The sequence below is a fragment of the Hemitrygon akajei genome, chromosome 22 (genome assembly GCF_048418815.1).
Source record: "Hemitrygon akajei chromosome 22, sHemAka1.3, whole genome shotgun sequence".
In the NCBI taxonomy this organism is placed as follows: domain Eukaryota; kingdom Metazoa; phylum Chordata; class Chondrichthyes; order Myliobatiformes; family Dasyatidae; genus Hemitrygon; species Hemitrygon akajei.
The window spans coordinates 12446099-12469119 of NC_133145.1; the positions used below are offsets into that span (position 1 = coordinate 12446099).

General features: G+C 42.3%; 1 protein-coding gene across 1 annotated transcript in view; it reads left to right on the top strand.

The window, feature by feature from the left end:
• The window catches only part of LOC140714980 (BTB/POZ domain-containing protein KCTD2-like), a 26646-nt gene extending 15164 nt beyond the window's left edge, over nt 1–11482 (top strand). The window contains exons 3-6 of the mRNA XM_073026700.1: nt 924–1015; nt 4609–4704; nt 9476–9601; nt 10863–11482. Of these exons, the coding sequence (XP_072882801.1) occupies nt 924–1015; nt 4609–4704; nt 9476–9601; nt 10863–10892 (344 nt within the window). The 3' untranslated portion in view covers nt 10893–11482. The remainder of the gene's footprint in view (nt 1–923; nt 1016–4608; nt 4705–9475; nt 9602–10862) is intronic.
• The last annotated feature ends 11539 nt before the right edge of the window (nt 11483–23021 follow it).

Below are 23021 nucleotides of genomic sequence, written 5' to 3' on the forward strand. Positions count from 1 at the left end.
TTGTGTTAAGTAAAGATTTGGGATGGGCCAAGCTACACAGACAATTAGCTTTTAGGTTTAATTTCTACATTGTATTGAATTAGTACAATGAGCTGTTGATATGTTCAATTGTATGTGACCTAGCAGATGTTCACAGTAGCTATACACTGTCTAATGCTAATTAGCTTGAGTACTAGATAGTGTATGGCAGCCTTGGAATTACAGTTTAGCAGGGACGGCAGAGAAAAGTGATTGAATCAGGGATGGATTGAGATCTTTAATATTTTTATTGACACTTTACTACAATATCATTGTACAGGCTAGCTGAGGAGTCAGTTGTCATGGTGTAGAGACCCAGTCAGAGTGAGCAGTGTAACTATGAGGCAGATGCCAGGCCATTCAAATCTCCGATCTCTTCTCTTGTAGTCTTGGTGGATGAATGCAGACATTAAATACCAGGGGCTAAGAGTGGTTGTTTTTCATGTTGCCGCCTTAATCGCTTATGTTACGGAAATTTTATATAGTGGGAAAAGCGTGCTCTAAGTTAATCTCAACTTTAGTTTGACTGTATCTCCATCACAGATTCATAAAGCTGCCAGGCTCAATTTAGGGTTTCTCCGTCAATTAGTTTGTGGCATTGGAAACAGCTAGTTAAGCCACAATTTCTAACAAGGCAAGCTAGTTAAGGCAAAACACAAGTTCCTGTAGAACTGACCTGCTTGGTTCAAGGGATAGATTTCCAAGGTTATGACGTCTTGAGAAATTCCAGTGTTGTATTTTGGATGGCTTTGCAAAGTATGTTGTTTAGTTGTGAAAATGTCAGAACGTTTCTGGAGTTGATACTAGTTGTATGATAGTCAGGATCGTTCTTTGATGTAATACAGAATGGCCTGTTGCATCTGAGCTTTGGCCAACTGCTTCCTAACCACTCTTTGTTTTTCCAGGGGTGCTGGAGGAGGCAGAGTTCTATAACATTGCCTTACTTGTCCGATTGGTCAAAGAACGTATTCGGGATTTGGAGAATAGGACCTCACAGGTGAGCTGACCTTGACTGTTTTATCATTTTTTTTTAAATTTGGAAACTACCTAATAACAGTTTGTGCTTGGTGAAAGGAATGGATTTGTTTCTGTCACAGAACAGTTTCTGTCAACTCTGAGAAATAATGTATGTTTACAACAATTCAAGCAAAATTCAGATTGGAATTGCCTGAGTAGATGGTGTGCCTTGCAGAGACAATGGTACTAGGGTAAGTTTGGGGATAGAAATCCCAAAAATAATTGATCTTTTTGTAATTGTTCATATCCTTGTGAATTCAGTAAAGTAAGTACAGATATTCACGGGAGTAAGTTTCAGTTTGGGAGATGCCATTCAAAAGTCTGCTCCCACTCTGCCCAATTCCTGACCAAATGATTAGAAGATACCAACTCTAACTGTAAAGCAACCTAATGATCATACGACAGGCAGATCTGCAGCTTCTACCCCATTGACTGGCATAGATGAGAAACTGAGATTTGGGTAATGATCAGCTGCATGTAGCACACATGAGGCTACCATGAATCAAAAAGAACAGGTATTTTCTCTCCTGAGTTGCCCTGAGTTATCTCACTGACATCTGATTCCTTGCCACGTTTTGAAACGCTTCAGCTAACAGTTGTCTCCAGTTGTTCCCTTGCCCACTTTCACGCATGTGCATTATTGTGGCCGAGTCACTGGCTGATCAACAGTGGAGTCTCCATCATGGAAACACTGAAGCTGCATGTAACCAGTGTTAACCCTGCTGGAAAGTTTTGCTGTATGAAAACCCATGCAAGGTGACAGCACTTGTGCACCCAAAGCCTCTCCACAAATGCTCACTTGGCTTTTAGACTGCAGATCTTGCCGTTGTCTTGATTCAGACATAGATGTGAGCTTATTTTTTGCCACGGTGACGGCAGAGTACTATTTCTGAATAGGACCAGTGGCTGCAGCCTTCGGAACCGGAAAGGAGAGACTGTGATATTCCTAGGATATTCCTAGGATATTCCTGCGGGAATTTCTAAATGAGTTATACTTGTTCAATGCATTTTCCTTTATCATATGATCAGAGGTGAATGAATCTGTTCCGTTTGCAATTCCTCAGATAATGAGGTAGTTCAATATCCTCCTCGGAAACATTCAGGCTAAAGCTGATGAGACAGTTAGGATTGATTTCATACACACAACAGCCAGTGATCATTTGTATAAATTAGAAAGTTTAGCCACATTACTTAGCCACCTGGTTAAATATTTTCTAGTAATATCAACACATTGACTGCTGGAGCAGGTCAAAAGCTGGATAATCCCAGACATCCCACCTTTCCCGGAAGTTCCAGGAGTCTCCTGCATATTGATAGCGGCTCCCTGACACCCACAAATTATATACAGTACAATATCCCAGAAATCGATTTTTTTTTTAGAGTGAGGGAGAGAGAGAGAGAGAGAGAGACAGAGAGAGCGAGTGACAGACATAGCGAGAGAGTGACAGAGAGAGCATCCTGATTGGTCTCTATTTGTGCTAAGTAGACCTATCAGTTTTCTCTGTGGGCGGGCTTTACAGTCGACCTCTCTCTCTCTTTCATTGTCCATCACTTCAGTGTAGTGTCCTGCAGTGCCATGGCAGAGTGTTTCAAAAAAAGAAAATATAAAACGTACTTCAGCCCAGACTACACTAAAGTAGTCTACCTAATAGGGGTCAAAATAATGACAGTGTTGCTCGCTGCACTGTTTGCAACAGTGACTTTTCTATTGCCCATGGTGGATTAAATGACTGTAAAAGACATGTTGAGATGAGTTTAACAGGTGTCATTCATTCATTAGCATAACTAACATTATTTAAACCAGCTGGCTAGCTGCTAAGGAGCTACTCTATTACGTGATGAGGCCAAACTCCCTGTAGACTTGCTTAAAGTTATAATAGAATTAAAAAATGACTCCATGATAATATCAGTACATATTTTAATGTCACATTTTCTGCATAAGACAATATAATAAGGATACACCCTGTGCTTTTATTTCTTTTAGGGACCACAACATATTAGGGAGGCTAAGCACAGGGAAGGCTGCTCAAGTATTTCACAGTTCTTTTCAGCAGAACATCACAGTACAAGGAAAATTTTCAAAAGGAATAGAAAAGCTATTTGGATTAGCATTTAGCTATTAGCATTGAGGCTGCCAACAAAATACTCAACAAGGAATATATTAATGTGTGTGTGTGTGTGTAAATAGTTTCAATATGTGATCAAATAAATTGCTGTGTTCTTTCATAATCAAATGTCCTGTATACATACACCCTTGGAGGTTGACCTGGGGGAGGGGCGGTGGTGGTGGTGGTGCTACCTCCCTGAAATGAGTTTTTGCAGGGTGGGATGTCTGTAATCCACAATAGCCGATGTACTTCTGGACTCCTGAAGCCTTTCTACCGCCTTCAAGGCACAGTAAGAGTGTAGTGAAACTTAACAATTCTCAAGCTAAACACTATTTAGAACAGAGCAAAATGGAAACTTGGCAGCACATTTGGTATCACTACCAAGTTCTCTGGCGTCTGTCATTTGGGAAACACATTGGTAGCAGATGAATGCAAATACCAATTTCAAATTCCTCTCCAAAGCACTTGCCCTCTGAGGTGCATGCACAGCACTTTTCCGGCACAGTAGTTGGAGCTCCATTACTAACAGCATTGTGGAAACACTGTTTCTATATGGGCTCCAGTAGTTCAAGGAGACTCCAAACTACTTCTGGAGAGAAATTAGGAATCTACAACAAGATGCAATGTCTCAGGTTTTAGATCCTTTGTGAGAATCCAATAATTATTTTTTTGTAAGAACTCATGTTGAAGTTGGCTGGCAGTCCAGACCATATTATGTCTGTTTGTGCACTAGCAGATGGTCACATCCTGTTTTATTGTAAGGACTAATATACACTCGACTTCAACGATAATGAAAATTAGCCTCAGTATTTATAACTGACTTTTACATATATCTGAATAGGAACTGGTTTAGTGTACTGAGATAGAGCAAAAGGTTTGTCTTGCATGGTGTCCCATTGAGATAAGAACCAATAAAACAATAGCAGAATACAGAATAAAGTGTAACTGGTACAGGGAGAGTGCAGTGCAGATAAACAGTGCAAGAGCATAACAAGGTAGATTGTGAGGTCAAATGCCCACCTCATCCTACTAGGGAACCATTTAGTAGTCCGACGTCCTCGAACCTGTTGGTACGTGCTTTCAAGTTTTTGTACCTTCTGCCCAGCGGAAGAGTTTGTGGGGTGGATGGGCTGGCTGTTTTACTGAGGCAGTGAGAAAGATGGATAGAGTTGAGGCTGGTTTCCGTGATGTAATGAGCTGTGTCCACTACTTTCTGCAGTTTCTGGCGATAACAGGCAGCGCAGTTGCCATACTGAGGGATTATGCATCCAGAGAGGATACTTTCTATGGTGTGCTGATAAAAGTTCCTCAGCCTACTGAAGAAACAGAGGCATTGGTGAGCTTTCTTAGCTGTGGTCCATGTGGTTGGACCAGGATGTTGGTGACGTTCACTCCTAGGAACATAAAGCCTCCAACTCTTCACCATTGATATAGCGTGTTCATGGTATTATTGTCTACTCTACAGGGTCCAGTGAAACATGTTTACCGCGTCCTACAGTGTCAGGAGGAGGAACTCACACAGATGGTTTCTACGATGTCGGACGGATGGAAATTTGAGCAGGTAGCACTTCAATTTTCAATCAAAATGATCTGTTTCGCAAATTAGGAGTTAAGAGAGCATGGTAAAGGTAAAGAAGTTAATACTATCATAATTTAAAGTTATTGAATTCTAAAGATCATAAATTATTATTCTTAAACAGTTAATAAACAGAGATAGGCAAAAACATTGACAAAAAGGCAATAACTTAATAGAAGAGGGAAAACTAACATATAGTCAGAATGACCTCTATGACAGAGGGGTCTATAATGTGTACATTTGGTTGCCAGCAAGATATTGGGAAGTGGGCTTTTAGAAGATGTAAATTAAGTTTCCTTTTGGGTTAGGAGGCAGCTGAAGGTTACGAGAGCCAACATGTTGTCTTGGTTTGAACTGTGAAAGGAAGATGTGACCTGCAGCCTTTTGTAGAATGAGACTTGATCTGTGTGTTTTATAAGGTGGGAATGGACTGCTGGTCCTCAACATTGCTGTGTGTCAATTCATCAGCCCCTATAACCATATAACAATTACAGCACGGAAACAGGCCATCTCGGCACTTCTAGTCCGTGCTAACGCTTACTCTCACCTAGTCCCACTGGCTCACACTCAGCCCATAACCCTCCATTCCTTTCCTGTCCATATACCTATCCAATTTTACTTTAAATGACAATACCAAACCTGCCTCTACCACTTCTACTGGAAGCTCATTCCACACAACTACCACTCTCTGAGTAAAGAAATTCCCCCTCGTGTTACCCTTAAACTTTACTCTAACTCTAACTCTCAAATCATGTCATCTTGTTTGAATCTCCCCTACTCTCAATGGAAAAAGCCTATCCACATCAACTCTATCTATCCCTCTCATAATTTTAAATACCTCTATCAAGTCCCCCCTCAACCTTCTACGCTCCAAAGAATAAAGACCTAACTTGTTCAACCTTTCCCTGTAACTTAGGTGCTGAAACCCAGGTAACATTCTAGTAAATCTTCTCTGTACTCTCTCTATTTTGTTGATATCTTTCCTATAAATCGGTGACCAGAACTGTACACAATACTCCAAATTCGGCCTTACCAATGCCTTGTACAATTTTAACATTACATCCCAACTCCTATACTCAATGCTCTGATTTATAAAGGCCAGCATACCAAAAGCTTTCTTCACCACCCTATCCACATGAGATTCCACCTTCAGGGAACTATGCACCATTATTCCTAGATCACTCTGTTCTACTGCATTCTTCAATGCCCTACCATTTACCATGTATGTCCTGTTTGGATTATTCCTACCAAAGTGTAGCACCTCACACTTATCAGCATTAAACTCCATCTGCCATCATTCAGCCCACTCTTCTAACTGGCCTAAATCTCTCTGCAAATTTTTGTTACGAACCCCGTAACTGGGTCACTTACCAGCAAAGATAGAGAGGTCCGCTGAAGTCTGATGGTACTATTTTTAAACGTTTTTATTTATAAAGGGGCACAAAAGTAAGGTTAATACAAACATTCAGATAATCTACGTCGTCAATAAATCTAAAGCGCGGGTATAGTAATAATCATCAATAAGAAGTGGCTCTATCGTTTTGTCTAGGGGTAAAAATATTGTCCGATGGAAATATAAAAGTCTCGCAAGTTCATGCAGGCTTTAGCCTTTTGGGGACCGCTGGGTTTCACTTGTTGGAGAGAGAGAGAGAGATTTTTGGTGAGAAAAGAAACTTGCCCAGTCTTTAGGACGCAAACCGTTGAATCGGGAACATGGGTTCCCCGTTGTTAGTTCGAAGTCCTTTTCGGTGTTATCAGCCACCCGTTCCCCAGGCCAGGGGAAATGGCCCACACGTGGCTTCCGAATAGCTTCCCGTTATCACGGGAGCGATGAGCGATGGTGTCTCCTTCTGGTGCGTCGCTAGGGGACTGCCCCCTGCAGCCCCTCTTTTATCTTGACTTGCAGGGTTGTAGATGTCAATCAAGGTGGGGTGAGGCAATCCCCAGCCCACATTGCCCGAGGGTGTACACGTAGCCGAGTCCACGTTGCCCTAATAGCTGGCACGTAGTATAGGATCGCAATCCACAAAGGTGTCTCCAAGAAACAATGGCCAATCCGGTGCTTTGTCTTTCTGAGGATTCTCTCTCATTTCCTGGGTCCAAGACCCGAATTAATAGCGATCTTGCGATTCTCAAGAAGGAGGGGGCTGGGATCATAACACTTTGAAAACCTACTTCATTATCCACAACGCCACCTACCTTAGTATCACCTGCATACTTACTAATCCAATTTACCACCCCATCATCCAGATCATTAATGTATATGACAAACAACATTGGACCCAGTACAGATCCCTGAGGTACACCACTAGTCACCGGCCTCCAACCTGACAAACAGTTATCCACCACTACTCTCTGGCATCTCCCATCCAGCCACTGTTGAATCCATTTTACTACTTCAATATTAATACCTAACGATTGAACCTTCCTAACTAACCTTCCATGTGGAACCTTGTCAAAGGCCTTAAGGAAGTCCATATAGACAACATCCAGTGCTTTTCCCTCGTCAACTTTCCTCGTAACCTCTTCAAAAAATTCAATAAGATTTGTCAAACATGACCTTCCACGCACAAATCCATGCTGACTTTTCCTAATCAGACCCTGTCTATCCAGATAATTATGTATACCATCTCTAAGAATACTTTCCAGTAATTTACCCACCACTGACGTCAAACTGACAGGCCTATAATTGCTAGGTTTACTCTTAGAACCCTTTTTAAACAATGGAACCACATGAGCAATACGCCAATCCTCTGGCACCATCCCTGTTTCTAATGACGTTTGAAATATTTGTCAGAGCCCCTGCTATTTCTACACCAACTTCCCTCAAGGTCCTAGGGAATATCCTGTCAGGACCCAGAGATTTATCCACTTTTATATTCCTTAAAAGCACCAGTACTTCCTCCTCTTTAATTGTCATTGTTTCCATAACTTCCCTACTTGTTTCCCTTACCTTACACAATTCAATATCCTTCTCCTTAGTGAATACCGAAGAAAAGAAATTGTTCAAAATCTCCCGCATCTCTTTCGGCTCCACACATAGCTGTCCACTCTGATTCTCTAAGGGACCAATTTTATCCCTCACTATCCTTTTGCTATTAATATAGCTGTAGAAACCCTTCGGATTTATTTTCACCTTATTTGTCAAAGCAACCTTGTATCTTTTAGCTTTTCTAATTTCTTTCTTAAGATTCTTTTTACATTCTTTATATTCCTCGAGCACCTCATTTACGCCATGCTGCCTATATTTATTGTAGATCTCCCTCTTTTTCTGAACCAAGTTTCCAATATCCCTTGAAAACCATGGCGCTCTCAAACTTTTAACCTTTCCTTTCAACTTAACAGGAACATAAAGATTCTGTACCCTCAGAATTTCACCTTTAAATAACCAGTAATCTGGCTTACTTTAATACTGTGAAGCGAGTTTGGTTGACACATGTAGAAAAGGTTTTGATAGTGCTGTGTAAAAGCTTTCATCAGTATCCACTAGTTAGTAAGAAGCCAAACAGGTAACCCAAAAAAACTCTACAGAAAGTAATGAGAATTTGTTTCTTGCTGGTTAAGATAACAGTACAGATAACTTTAAGAAGCTGGATGTATGTATGTTGATAAATATTCAGATAAGGAAAAATAGCAGAGGGCTGGAGTGGAGCATTATCATCAGCATGGTCTGAATTGTCTGTTACTGTGGTAAATGTGCCTTCGCTGAGGTTTGTCCAATGTGTTATTAACGTATAGGGACTGCTTATGAAAAATTCCTCTTAGAAACTGCACAAGTCAAAGATTGCTTTCTGAGAAATTGCCTTAGAGTAGCTAATTTGATTGCACATGCACATCTACACATGTAACCATTGGTTTATACTTGATATTAATTGATCAGAAAAGTTAATATCATTGCTGACCTACAGTGTGCTTACAGATTTCACATTGAAAAGATAAGATTCATTCAGACTCCATCCATTGAAACATACTGTAGAATGTGTGGTTAATATTATGTTGGCAAGAGCCAACAGAATATACAGCCCATCCATCCATCCATCCATCAGGACTGACCACAACAACTTCCATTTCCTCCTTTAGAAATACTGTTTATAATCTGAGCCCTTTGTAGGAGGAGTCCTAGTTGTCTCTGTGAACGGGAACACAGTGACGAGATGTATTCTGAAAGAAACAATTCTTATTTCCAAGGTAGACCATAACATTCTTCTCTCATCTGCAACATAGCCACTTTTGAAGTTTACTAAGCACCTATTATCTTAAATGTTTTGGATCTTTCTAGCAATTCTGTAGCAAACTATCATAGTTCCCCAATGTGATTTGCTGTCTAGTTTGGGGCTTTGGAACAAGGTATTTAGATCCTCAACAAAATGGTTTCAAACACTTAGATGTTTGTGGCGGATGTTGGTCTTTATTATGAGTTTCTTAATATCTATTTTGAAAACAGACAGACAGACAGACATACTTTATTGATCCCGAGGGAAATTGGGTTTTGTTACAGTCGCACCAATCAAACGGCATGTTTGATGCTGCAGTATTCCCTGCAAAAAGAACTAGGGAGTTAGCTGCTTTTTTTGTGTTCAGATCTCTGAATTTTGAGAGATCAACTAGATGTTCCAGCCAATATGTATGGTGATCTCTACCATTGTAACCGGGTTTTATTTGATCAAATTCTGGAAGGCATTATGAAAGGTTTGTGTGATTTATCTGGTGCCTCTTTTTATATGCTGCTACTAATTAAATTCTGGTCCTGTCTCAGCTCATTAGTATTGGATCCTCCTACAACTATGGCAGTGAAGATCAGGCTGAATTTCTCTGCGTTGTCTCCAGGGAACTGAATAACTCAACTAATGGGATTGTCATCGAACCAAGTGAAAAAGCCAAGGTACTACATTGTCCATAACTTTCCCTCTTGTTCTTTCTCAGCTGCTTGCTGTATTTGTCACAAATTAGGCTAACTTCTAGTCCATTGCCACCCAGCCTCCGGGTCCAACGTATAATTCTCCGTAACTTCCGCCACCTCCAACGGAATCCCACTACCAAGCACATCTTTCCCTCCCCCCCTTCTGCTTTTCGCAGGGATCGCTCCCTACGCAACTCCCTTGTCCTTTCGTCCCCCCCCCCCATCCTTTCCCACCAATCTCCCTCCTGGCACTTATCCTTTTAAACGGAACAAGTGCTACACCTGCCCTTACACTTCCTCCCTCACCACCATTCAGGGCCCCAGACAGTCCTTCCAGGTGAGGTGACACTTCACCTGTGAGTCGGCTGGTGTGGTATACTGCGTCAGGTGCTCCCGGTGTGGCCTTTTATATATTGGTGAGACCCGACGCAGACTGGGAGACCATTTCGCTGAACACCTACGCTCTGTCTGCCAGAGAAAGCAGGATCTCCCAGTGGCCACACATTTTAATTCCACGTCCCATTCCCATTCTGATATGTCTGTCCATGGCCTCCTCTACTGTCAAGATGAAGCCACACTCAGGTTGGAGGAACAACACTTTATATACCGGCTGGGTAGCCTCCAACCTGATGGCATGAACATTGACTTCTCTAACTTCTGTTAATGCCCCTCCTCCCCTTATTTCCCCATCCCTGACATATTTAGTTTTTATCCCCTCCTTTTTTCTCTCTCTTTCTGCCCATCACTCTGCCTGTTCTCCATCTTCCTCTGGTGCTCCCCTCCCTCTTTCTTTCTCCCTTGGCCTCCCATCCCATGATCCTTTCCTTTCTCCAGCTCTGTATCCCTTTTGCCAATCACCTTTCCGGCTCTCAGCTTCACCCCACTCCCTTCGGTCTTCTCCTATCATTTCGCATTTTCCCCTCCCCCTCCTACTTTCAAATCTTTCCTTTCAGTTAGTCCTGATGAAGGGTCTTGGCCCGAAATGTCGGCAGTGCTTCTCCCTATAAATGCTGCCTGGCCTGCTGCGTTTCACCAGCATTTTGTGTGTGTTGCTGTAACTTCTAGTCGTTAGGTTGGGGTGGTTTGAGATATTCTTTGCGTTTTTGGGGGCAATGATGTGAAGTCTGATGCACTCTGAGATGAGGGATATTTTGACAGGGGTAGTTAGAACTAGTCCAACTGGTTTCACCAGATTTCATCTCCCTACTCAATTTCTTAATAATTGTCTTCTTATTGGAATCAGATTCTGCAAGAGCGAGGCTCGAGGATGTGACATTGTTGATCAGAATTGCTGTTTACATTCCTTATGAAGAGGAATCCTCCGTCTGTTGAGGGCACCAACCCTTTGCCATCCTCTGACACTGGCCTCGACACTTTCAGCTCACATGGGCCTCCCAAGATTTGAGGGCTCGTTTTACTGAGAAATCAACCTCTCTGCCTTTCACCTGAAGCCTATGAGAGGCCCACAGCACTTCTCTGAAAAATTAATTGTTAAGGCTGCCAAATCTCCCTGTGATATTGTTTGTTGTGTAATATGTATATATTCAGCCAATGCATTTACTTGCCTTTAACAGACCTGTGATATTGCTTGTTCCTTGATGACTAGGAAGCAGAGCCCCATTAATTTCAGTGTGTGCTCAGTGAAAGTTCTCTTGTGTTCTTCCTGTGGAGCATTGTGTGCATGGATTCCACTCAATGAATATAGGGCTGGTTTCTTGGGAGGTGGTATTGTAATTATTGCATAAGCACTGAATGAAGTGATTCAGTAATTCATGTTAAGGTCATTTTTTTCCTCCTGCATTGGATGACTACTTTTCTGAAAATGTGATGATTAAACCACTCAGTATTGTCATTAGGCATTCACTGGAGTGTGGTGCTGTTCTCTTTCTATTCATTTCAAACGGCAAAGTGCCAACGTATTAGTGGTGTTGTTCCAAATCTCAGGTTGCTAGAGACAAGACCATCTTTAACAGTAAGTTTGGAGAATAGTAGCCCCCAAGAGGGCCACAACCTTATCATAGGGTTTGGTGCCTCAATGACCTGGAGAGCTGTGCTGGCTGGGGTCGGGGCTTTATGTTTTGGCTCTTGGATTACCCATGGCAAACAGGTCAAAGGGTAGAAGACAGGCTAACAGTGGCTGACCAGTCCTCCAGGTTTGGGGGTTCAGCTCAGGACTAACAATCCTGACTCACCAAAAAACAGCTGTTAGAGAAACAACAATGAAGAATCCTTCTATACAGACAGAGATGGAGGACCTTCATCGCTGCCCTGATTGCCAGTAAGTCAGTAAGAATAGTAAGTGCGTAAGAAATATGTATGGAGGACTTCTGCAGGACTAAATACATGGTCAGTTTGGTTCTCTATCCAGTTTCCAGCCCAGTCTTTTGGATACCATCTGTCTTGAATGTATTCAACTGCTGAGGATCTAGTGGTACAGTAACAATTGTTACTGTAATCTGATTTTACTACCGCAGTATAACACAAGGTAACTCAGCGTATTAATCAGTGTATGCACAGCACTGAGGAATGTAAGCATCCATCACTATAACACAGGGACATTGTACGGGGGAGACATACACTGACCTCACTCGAACACCATGCAGTTCCATCATCATCTTTCTCAACAAATTTTCTCCCAGTAAATGTTGGGCAGATTAAAGTTGTGTTTTGTTGCTGAAATGGACTTCATTTCCTAGGCTCCAACTCCTTCCTCCATTACATCTCAAACTCTGCCAACTGTTAACATAATATCAAAGCACGTAACCACAAATTTGGGCCATCAACAAGACAGATTACTTTTTAATTCAGTCCTGCCTCAACACAATTGTAACTGAAATCATCCAAAGCTAGATTACCTCCATAACTACTAAACAAAAACACTCTCCAACTTTCTTATTCTTCTGTTCTTAAGCTTGATATCCAAATATCTGTTGCTCCATCCATCAGCTTGGGAAACACAATGGATCAGTAGAGCTGTGTGCTTCATGACTCAGAGGCCTGAATTCAATCCTAGCCTACAGTACTTAGTGTGGAGTCTGCACTTTCTCCCTGTCACCATGTGGGTTTCCTTCAGCCCTCAGTTTTCCTCCTGTGTCCAAAACATATGCGACTGTTAATTACCCCTTCTGTAAGTGGGTGGTAAGGAAAACAGTGGCAAACACGAGGAAGAATAAGTTACAGAGAAATAAATGTGGCAATGTGATTGATGAGATTGCCCTAAGAGCCAGCATAGGTAAAATGCCTCCACCTGTATCAAGATAATATGATCCCAATTAAACCATAGCTAAATTAAAAGATTCTTCCAACAATTTTATATCTTCTCGTGACCTGACTCCTTCCGGATTATGTATCTGAGATATCTGCTCCTCTACACTTCTTGATTGTCCCTACTTATAATTACTTCTCCAATGGTTGTGCCTTTATTTGTGAAACTCATTTTAATAACTAACTTAAATCTGGGAACTGGTGTCAAAATTGGGTGCTATACAACTAGAAAGTCGAGTGACAAACTGGATCATACCTTTCAGCCACCAACAAGATGGCTCTGATAGATAAGTAAGTCTCGTTACACTAAAATGAGCCCACTGGAGATGGTGGTACAATCATTTTCAGTCAGGAAGTATCTCTGACTTTGGGTCTGGACATTTAAGCCTCATTACAGCAGCTTAAACAAAAGGAAACCTGAGGATTGCCACCCAACTGTCTTCCCTCAGATGATGAATCAGTGCACGTCCGTGTTGAACATAACTTGGAAGAACCATGGAGGATTGGGGGGCGGAGGGGCAAAACAAACAGGTTGGGAAATACAATGTCCATCACAAAGAATGGCATCACCAAACTGATTTAGCTGTGAAAGGCATTGGTCTGCAGGGCATGCATCCACCCGGTTGGTAGAAGGTTCCGATCAGAACTGCTACGTCCAGTGGCAGGAAATTAATGGGAGAAGGAATCATTTTCACTACCCTCGTCAATGGATAACCCAGTACAAATGACAAAGACAAGCTGAAGAATTTTCAACCATCTTTGCATTGATTATCATTGCATTGATCAGTTACATGATACATTGCTGAATTTGGATCCATTATTGTCTCTTCCCTATGTTTAAGAATAAGAGATTAGACCTGTAATCTGGTTTAAATATCTTAGTTCAAGTCGTTGTGGTTTTACACTGGGTGATGCTGGATTCTCTCTATAGTGCAGAATAAGTAGAGAAGTTCTTTTGTGTTAAATATAACAATCCAAACTCCAATGTTAAAATGATATTAAGAAATTATTTATTACAGCATATGGTGTACAATGTAGAAACATATCAGATTACTTGGTGTTATTCTTTAAGGCAAATTTCAGTAAAAGTATTTTGATTCAGTACACATTTTCCTTTTAGTCTTAATGGTCGGATTCAGGTGCCCGGTTGCAGTCTCCTAGAGCAGGATAAACAGCCATTACGTAGTGATGTTGTTCAGCTCTTTCCCAAGTTCACCGGGCTGATTTCTTCTGCTCTATTTCCAGTAGCTGCCTCTCCCTTCGCTCGAGAACCAGCTGCAGCTTCTCACTGTATTTCTGCTGCTCTCTAGCTCGGATCTCTTCAATGTCAGGGAAGAAGCTGCGCCTGTTGAAGACAGAAAACCCTGCTGAGCCTGGGCCAATGATCACTCCGGGCTGGTAGGAACCTGACCCCAGGGTCCACTCTCAAGCATCTTCCAGCTGTCAAAGCATGATTCCTACTCACCAGCGTACTTGGGAAAGGCAGGGAAAATAGAGAACACAGATAATAGGAGATGAGATCAATACAGAAGCTCAACACGACCTTGGGTTGGCAGGTTCTGGTAGAGAATTAGGAATGGTTTGGATGGTGCGTCGAAGAATCTGGGGCAGAGAACATTGCTGAGAGTTATCTATTGGCAGATGTAATCAATGACAGTATAAATAAGGATAGCAGAGGTCCATGAAAAGAGTAATGCTGTAATCATGGAGGACTTTAATCAACAAATCAAATTGGTACTAGTAATGTAGAGGATAAATTAATAGCATCTATATGGGATGGATTTCCCAATAAGGAAACAAGAGGTACAGTGCAATGTGATAGGGTTATAAAATAATATTATTGTAAAGAGGCCTCTAGAAAGAGTGACCATAATAGAATCGAGGCTTTCAGATTAGAAAGCTAGGTAACAGAGTTCTCAATCTCCACGGGTACGAGGGGCAGAATTGCTGTGGTAGAATGGATACTACACTGAAGGGTACAGGCTAGGATCTAATGCAAAAAAATCATGACTTGCAGATATTCAGAGTAAAAGACAATGAAAAAGGTGATGCAACCCTGGATTACAGGGGATACTAAACAGCATTAAGACAGGTGGTTAGAAATTGACAGAAATAGGAGTAAACTTGAGGACTGAGAATATTTTTATAATTCAGTAAAGGACGCCAAGAAAGTGATAAAGAAAGAAAGAAAGCAGAATACGTGCAATACACGAAATGCTGGAGGAACTCAGCAGGTCAGGCAGCGTCTATGGAGGGGAATAAACTGTCAACGTTTTAGGCCGAGACCATTCCCCAGGACTGAAAAGGAAGGGGAAGGAAGCCAGAATAAGAAGATGGGGGGAGGGAAGAAGTATAAACTGGCAGGTGATAGGTGGGTGGGGAAGGGAGGTGGATGAGTGAGAAGCTGGGAGGTGAGAGGTGGAAAAAGTAGGGTTGAACAAGAAAGAATCTGGAAAGAAGAGGAGAGCAGACCATGAGAGAAAGGGAATGGGCAGGTGTCAAGAAGCCAGAATGGGGAATGGAAAACGAGAGAAGGGCTAATATGAGAAATTACTGGTAGACAGAGAAGTAAACATTCATGGCTTCAGGTTGGAGGCGACCCAGACAGAAAATCAGGTGTTGCTCCTCCCACCTGAGAGTGACCTCATCGTGACTGACATGTCAGAGTCAGAATGGGAATGGGAGGTAGAATTAAAATAGTTGGCCACAAAGAAATCCTGCCTGTTGCAGACGGAACGAAGGTGCTCTGTTCTAAAGGGTCACCCTTCAATTTTGAGGCTGTGCCCTCTAGTTCTGGATACCCCATCGTAGGAAACACCCTCTCCACATCCACCCTATCTAGTCCTTTCAACAATTGGTAGATCTCAATGAGATCACCCCCCCCCCCCCGGATTCTTCTAAATTCCAGTGATTACAGGCCCAAAGCTACCAAACGCTCTTCATATGTTAATCCCTTCATTCCTGGAATCTTCCTTGTGAACCTCCTCTGAACTCTCTCCAATGACAACACATCCTTTCTGAGATGAGGCCCAAAACTTGTCAACACTCCAAGTGTGGCCTGACTAGTGTCTTATAAAGGCTCAGCATTATCTCCTTGCTTTTATATTCTATTCCCCTCGAAATAAATGCCAACACTGCATTTGCCTTCTTTACCACAGACTCAACCTGCAAGTTAACCTTCTGGGAGTCGTACATGTGGATTCCTAAGTCCCTCTGCATTTCTGATGTTTGAACCTTCTCCCCATTTAGAAAATAACCGGCACTATTGTTCCTTTTACCAAAATGCATCATCATACATTTCCCAACACTGTATTCCATCTGCCACTTTTTTGCCCATTCTTCCAGTTTGTCTAAGTCCTGCTGCAATTGTATTGCTTCCTCAGCACTACCTACCCCTCTCCACATATCATCAGCAAACTTTGCCACAGAGCCATCAATTCCATTAACCAAATCATTGACAAACAATCTGAAAAGTAGCGGTCCCAATACAGACCCCTAAGGAACACTGCTAGTCACCTGCAGCCAACCAGAAAAGGCCCCTTTTATTCCCACTTGCTGCCCCCTCCTGCCTGTCAGCCATTCCTCAATCCATGCCAGTATTTTTCCTGTAACTTCATAGGATTTTGTTTTGTTAAGCAGCCTCGTGTGGCACCTTATCAAACGCCTTCTGAAAATCCAAGTAAATGACATCCACTGCCTCTTCTTTGTCCATCCTGCTTGTTACTTCCTCGAAGAACTCTAACAGATCTGTTAGGCAGGATTTCCCTTTACAGAAACCATACTGACTTTGACTTATTTTATCATTAGTCCAAGTACCTTGAAACCTCATCAAAAATACCAGGTAAAACGAATTAGTAAAGAAATACCTGCAGAAAAATTAATGAGTCTAAAAATTGGTATTCCCAAACTTTTTGGAAGAAGAGAACATCATAGATCAAAATTCTATAGATTCTGGAATTGTTCCTGCAGACTGGAGAATGAGATGTGCCTGCCCCCTCTAAGAAAGGAGGAAGAGAGAGTGCAGGGAACTCCTGACCAGTTAACAACATCAGTAGTGGGAAAAATGCTGATAGAGATATGATATCAAGACACCTAGAAATTAATGTGATGGAGCAGTCAATTTGGATTTTGAAAGGGAAATAATAACTAATCTAATAGAGTTATTCGGGAATATATCTAATACAGTAGATAATTGGGTAGGGATGAAGTATTTCAATTTTTAGAAGGCTTTTATAAAGCCTTACATGGGAGATTGCTGACACAGAGCACATAGGGTGAGGGAGCTGAGAACTGGTTAACAAAAAAACAGCATAGAATAAAAATGTCCTCAGGATAGCAGGCTGTGTCTAATGGGATACCACAAGATCAGTCTTTAGACCTCAAATAATCACATTCTATATTGACAGCTAAAGGGATCAAAAGTTACACACTAAGTCCTTGAGATCTGCTGATCTAAAATTTGTTGATCCATGTAGGATCCAAGGTGCACTACATGGGAGCAAGTTCCTCCAGAGCCCTCTCCTGTGAGGTCAGTGAATCCTACCTGCTATGAGATGGCAGATAGCATTTAATGTGCTGTCATATGGTGAAAATACCAACAGATTGATAGTTCGTGGCCAGAATCAAGATACGGTTCAGAAAGATAGGCAGCAGGCTGGTTACGATCAGGAACGTGAGCTGGCGTGCAGCCTGCAGGGACTGGGGTTGGGAACAAAAGTTTAGAGACCTGGTAGGTTTGCAATTCTGGCAAGCTGAAAACTTATATCCACGGAAGAGCTGACTGCTGTGTGTCGCTTTTTGTTGTCCACGTGCCCCTGTCTCTCACAGACACTGGGGACTTTGAAAGAGTCCTTCCCAGTCTGTGGATGACACCAGGGAGTCTTCTGGGCTACATACAAACAGTGACTAGGGAACAACCTGGCAGCACAGGACAATATTGAAAAATACGAAGTCGTCCATTGAAAACAGAAAGGCTGAGTATTGTTTGCGTGATGGATTAGAAAGCACCGGCATTTAAAATGACCTGGATGTCATTGTACACGATGTACTGAAACAACAGTTGATCTTTATTGCGAGAGGGTTGAGTACAAGAGTTGGTTGAACAAGGACTCGACCAGAGAATACCTAAAACAATTTGGTCTTCGCGCCACAGAAGGGGTCGGGCCGGGTGGGGAGTGAAAAGGTCACAGCGGCCGAGGGAGGTGAGGTGAGGAGGCAAAGGAACGGGAGGGACCCGGCGCCATCGCTGACGGGGTAGGCCGGGCTGGTTGAGCGGCCGCCTGGCACCAAGCGGGACGCGCGATGCCGCCTCACCTGTAGATGAAGCCGACCGCCAGCACCGTCGCCACCGCCCCGAACAGCAGCGGCTTCGCCGAGCGACTGGAGAACGGCTTCATGGCGGCCGCGCTCCGCAGTCCGGCCACACCACAAACCTGGGCTGGATCACCCGGGAGCGGAGTGTAAAACTCCGGAATGGAGACTCCTTCACAGGAACGACCAACACTTATCATTGGCATCAGTTAATGAAAACATTATGTCGTTGATGTTCGGAATGTATACCATCGGTACCACAAGGCTGTGTGCTTAACCCCCTGTTCTACACGGCTAATACTCATGCTGTCCGGCTTAATTCAATGCCATACTCAGGTTTACTGGGGACACCACTGTTGTTGGCCAAATAAAAGGTGGTGACGAATCAACATAAAGGAGGGAGATTGAGAATCTGCTTGAATGGTACCACAAAACAACCATTCACTCGACGTCAGCAAAACCAGAGAGTTGATTATAGACTACAGGAGGAAGAAACTGGAGGTTCATGAGCCAGTCCTCTTCAATGGATCGGAGGTGGAGAGGGTGGGTGATTTTAAATTTTGTGGCATTATCATTCAGAGGACATGCCCTGGGTCCAGCACATGAGTACCATTAAAAATAGGCCATGGCAGTGCCTCTACTGTCTTAGAAGTGTGAGCAGATTCAGCATGTCATCTCAAACTTCCTCAAATTTCTATGGATGCACAGTGGAGAGTATCGAGCTTTCTGCATACTGTGATTATTTAAAGAGGACTCACAGTTAGCGCTTATTGTAGGGTCTTTGTTTAAAGAATGATTCATCACGCTGTGTTCCTTGGCCGAGCCTCTGATGTTCAGTCAGAATTCCAATGAATAAACTCTTGAGGGAGTTAGGAAGGAAGTTGAGAAGCAGGACCACAAAGGTAGTAACCTCAGGATTACTGCCTGTGCCACATGACAGTGAGTATAGGAATAGAGTGAGGTGGAGGATAAATGCGTGGCTGAGGGATTAGAGCAGGGGGCAGGGATTCAGATTATTGGATCATTGGGACCTCTTTTGAGGCAGGAGTGACCTGTACAAAAAGGACAGGTTGCAATCAAATCCCGGGGGACCAATATCCTGGCGGGGAGGTTTGCTAAGGCTACTTGGAAGAGTTTAAACTAGGATTGCTGGGGGGTGGGAACCAAACTGAACAGACGTAGGAAGAGGCGGTTGGTTCACAAATAGAGAAAGCTTGGAGACTCTGTGTGAGGAAGGATAGGCAAGTAATAGAGAGGGGATGCACTCAGACCGACGGTTTGAGATGTGTCTATTTTAATGCAAGGAGTATTATGAACAAAGCGGATGAGTTTAGAGTGTAGATCAGTACTTGGAGCTATGATGTAGTAGTCATTACAGAGTCTTGAATGGCTCAGAGGCAGGAATGGTTACTTTAGGCTTTAGATGTTTCAGAAAGGACAGGGAGGGAGGCAAAAGAGGTGAGGGCATGGCACTGTTGATCAGAGATAGTGTCACGGCTGCAGAAAAGGAGGAAAACATGGAGGGATTGTCTACGGAGTCTCTGTGGGTGGAAGTGAGGAACAGGAAGGGGTCAATAATTCTACTGGGTGTTTTTTATAGACCACCCAATAGTAACAGGGATATCGAGGAGCAGATAAGGAGACAGATTTTGGAAAGGTGTAATAATAATAGGGTTGTTGCGGTGGGAGATTTTAATTTTCCAATTATTAATTGGCATGTCCCTAGGGCAAGGGGTTTAGATGGGGTGGAGTTTGTTAGATGTGTTGAAGGTTTCTTGATGCAATATGTAGATAAGCCTACAAGAGGAGAGGCTGTACTTGATCTGGAATTGGGAAATGAACCTGGTCAGGTGTCAGATCTCTCAGTGTTGGAGCATTTTGGAGATAGTGATTACAATTCTATCTCCTTTACCAGAGCATCAGAGAAGGATAGGAACAGACAAGTTAGGGAAACATTTAACTGGAGTAAGGAGAAATATGAAGCTGTGGGGCAGGAACTTGAAGCATAAATTGGGAACAGATGTTCTCAGGGAAATGTATGGAAGAAAAAATGTTAAGGGGATATTTGCCTGGAGTTTTGCATAGGTAAATTCCAATAAGACAGGGAAAGGATGGTAGGGTAGAGGAACCGTGGTGTACAAAGGCTGTTGTAAATCTAGTCAAGAAGAAAATAAGAGCTTACGAAAGGTTCAAAAAACTAGCTAGTGATAGAGAACTAGAAGATTATAAGGCTAGCAGGAAGGATCTTAAGAAAGAAATTAGGAGAGCCAGAAGGGGCCATGAGAAGGCCTTGGCGGACAGGATTAAGGAAAACTCCAAGGCATTCTACAGGTATGTGAAGAGCAAGAGGATAAGACATGAGAGAATAGGACCAATTAAGTGTGACAATGGAAAAGTGTCTATGGAACCAGAGGAGATAGCAGAGGTACTTAATTTGCTTCAGTATTCACAATAGAAAAGGATCTTGGCGATTGTAGGGATAACTTACTGCAGACTGAAAAGGTTGTGCATGTAGATATTAAGAAAGAGGATGTGCTCGAGGTTTTGGAAAGCATCAACTTGGATAAGTCACTGGGACTGGATGAGATGTACCCCAGGCTACTGTGAGAGGCGAGGGAGGAGATTGCTGAGCCTCAGGCGATGATTTTTGCATCATCAATGGGGACGGGAGAGGTTCCAGAGGATTCGAGGGTTGCGGATGTTGTTCCTTTATTCAAGAAAGGGAGTAGAGATAGCCCAGGAAATTATAGACCAGTGAGTCTTACTTCAATGGTTGGTAAGTTGATGGAGAAGATCCTGAGAGACAGGATTTATGAACATTTGGAGAGGCATAATATGATTAGGAATAGTCAGCATGGCTTTGTCACGGGCAGGTCGTGCCTTATGGGCCTGACTGAATTTTATGAGGATGTGACTAAACACATTGATGAAGGAAGAGCAGTAGATGTAGTGTATATGGATTTCAGCAAGGCATTTGATAAGCTAGCCCATGCAAGGCTTATTAAGAAAGTAGGGAGGCATGGGATCCAAGGGGACATTGATTTGTGGATCCAGAACTGGCTTGCCCACAGAAGGCAAACAGTGGTTGTAGACGGGTCATATTCTGCATGGAGGTCTATTCTGGGACCCCTGCTCTTTGTGATTTTTATAAATGTCATGGATGAAGAAGTGGAGGGATGGGTTAGTAAGTTTGCTGATGACTCAAAGGTTGGGGGTGTTGTGGATAGTGTGGAGGGCTCTCTGAGGTTACAGCGGGACATTGATAAGATTCAAAACTGGGCTGAGAAGTGGCAGCTGGAGTTAACACAGATAAGTGTGAGATGTTGCCAGTGCACACCCTGACTGCTTGGCAACTGCACTGCTCAAGACCACAACAAATTGTAGAGTCGTGGAAAAAGCCCAATCTGAAAGACAAACCTGCCTCACGGGAGATTCTGCAAATGCTAGCAATCTCAAGCAATACACATAAGATGCTGGAGGAAGTCAGGCAGTATTTATGAAGGTACAGTCGAGGTTTCAGGCTGAGTTTGTGTGTTGTTAGCAAAATCAGCTTCCTCTCCATTGTGTGACAACCGATCTGTGAGAGGCAGGGCCAGATGCTTTTTATGGATGATTTTAAAAAAATACTGCGAAGCTGGTGTCACTTGAAGAGGATGTTGAAGATACAATTAAACTCTACAAAGAGTTTATCCAATGAAAAAATGATGAAAAGGATTATCAGTCTAGAAAATAGAAACAGGAAAAATAACTTGCGAATTCTGGGTCTTGAAGAATCAATTGAAGGAGCTGACCCTACGAAGTTCTTTGAAAACTTTCTGAAACAGTTATTTCCTGTTTTATTCACTTATGAGCCAAAGCTCGATCGAGAATATCACTCGCCGACTTTGAAGTCATTGTCGTCGGCAGCGAGACCCAGGTTGGTCATTCTAAGTTTTCATGAATTTCATATTAAGGACCTTTTAATTCACCATACCCATCAACTAGGAATGATCGATTTCCATGGTTACAAGGTCAGATTTGTGGAAAACTATTCGCCTGAAGTTATGGCTGAACGTATGAAATATAAAGAGGTTATGTTGGAACTTTACAATAAAGGATTTAAACCATCCCTCTGGTTCCCCGCCCATCTGAGTATCGTTTTGAAGAACGGATTGCAAAGAAGAATAAAGTCGGTTGAAGACGCAAAAGAGTTTCTGAAGGCTGAAGTCTAAAACTTATATTTCATATTTGATCAATTTTTTCTTCTGTTAATATGAATTTGAAATAAGGTTTCAATAAGCTTACATTTTGGCTGTTCATATACTCTCTTTTGTTATATTTTTATTATATCCCTTTTTGAGGCTTTATTTTAATATAGTTTTCTTTGATTTTGTTTAAATCGACCCTTTTATATTTTTGAATACTGAGTTATTTTTCTTTTTATGTTGTGTCTTGGTAGGGACATTATTGACCTTGAAGGATCGGAGTTTCTGTCAACAGGATTTTTACGGGAGGGAATTGTCTGATTGTCTGACAATTGCTGATTGCCTATTGGTCAGCCTTATGGTTTTGGGTGGGGGAGGGGGAGGGGGAGGGGCTAGGGTCTGTTTCTTTCTGGGAGCTGCATTGGGTTGATTATATGATTGCCTGTTTGACTACCTTACCTTAATAAGTTTTAATAACTTATGGCCAGATCTTTTAATTACATGATGATTTGTATTTAAAATGGTTCAAAATATTAACTTATTTAGTTTGAACGTGAAAGAGCTGAATCACCCCATTAAACAAAACAAGGTGTTTGCTTATATTAATAAATTAGAAGCACCCATTATTTTCTTACAAGAAACTC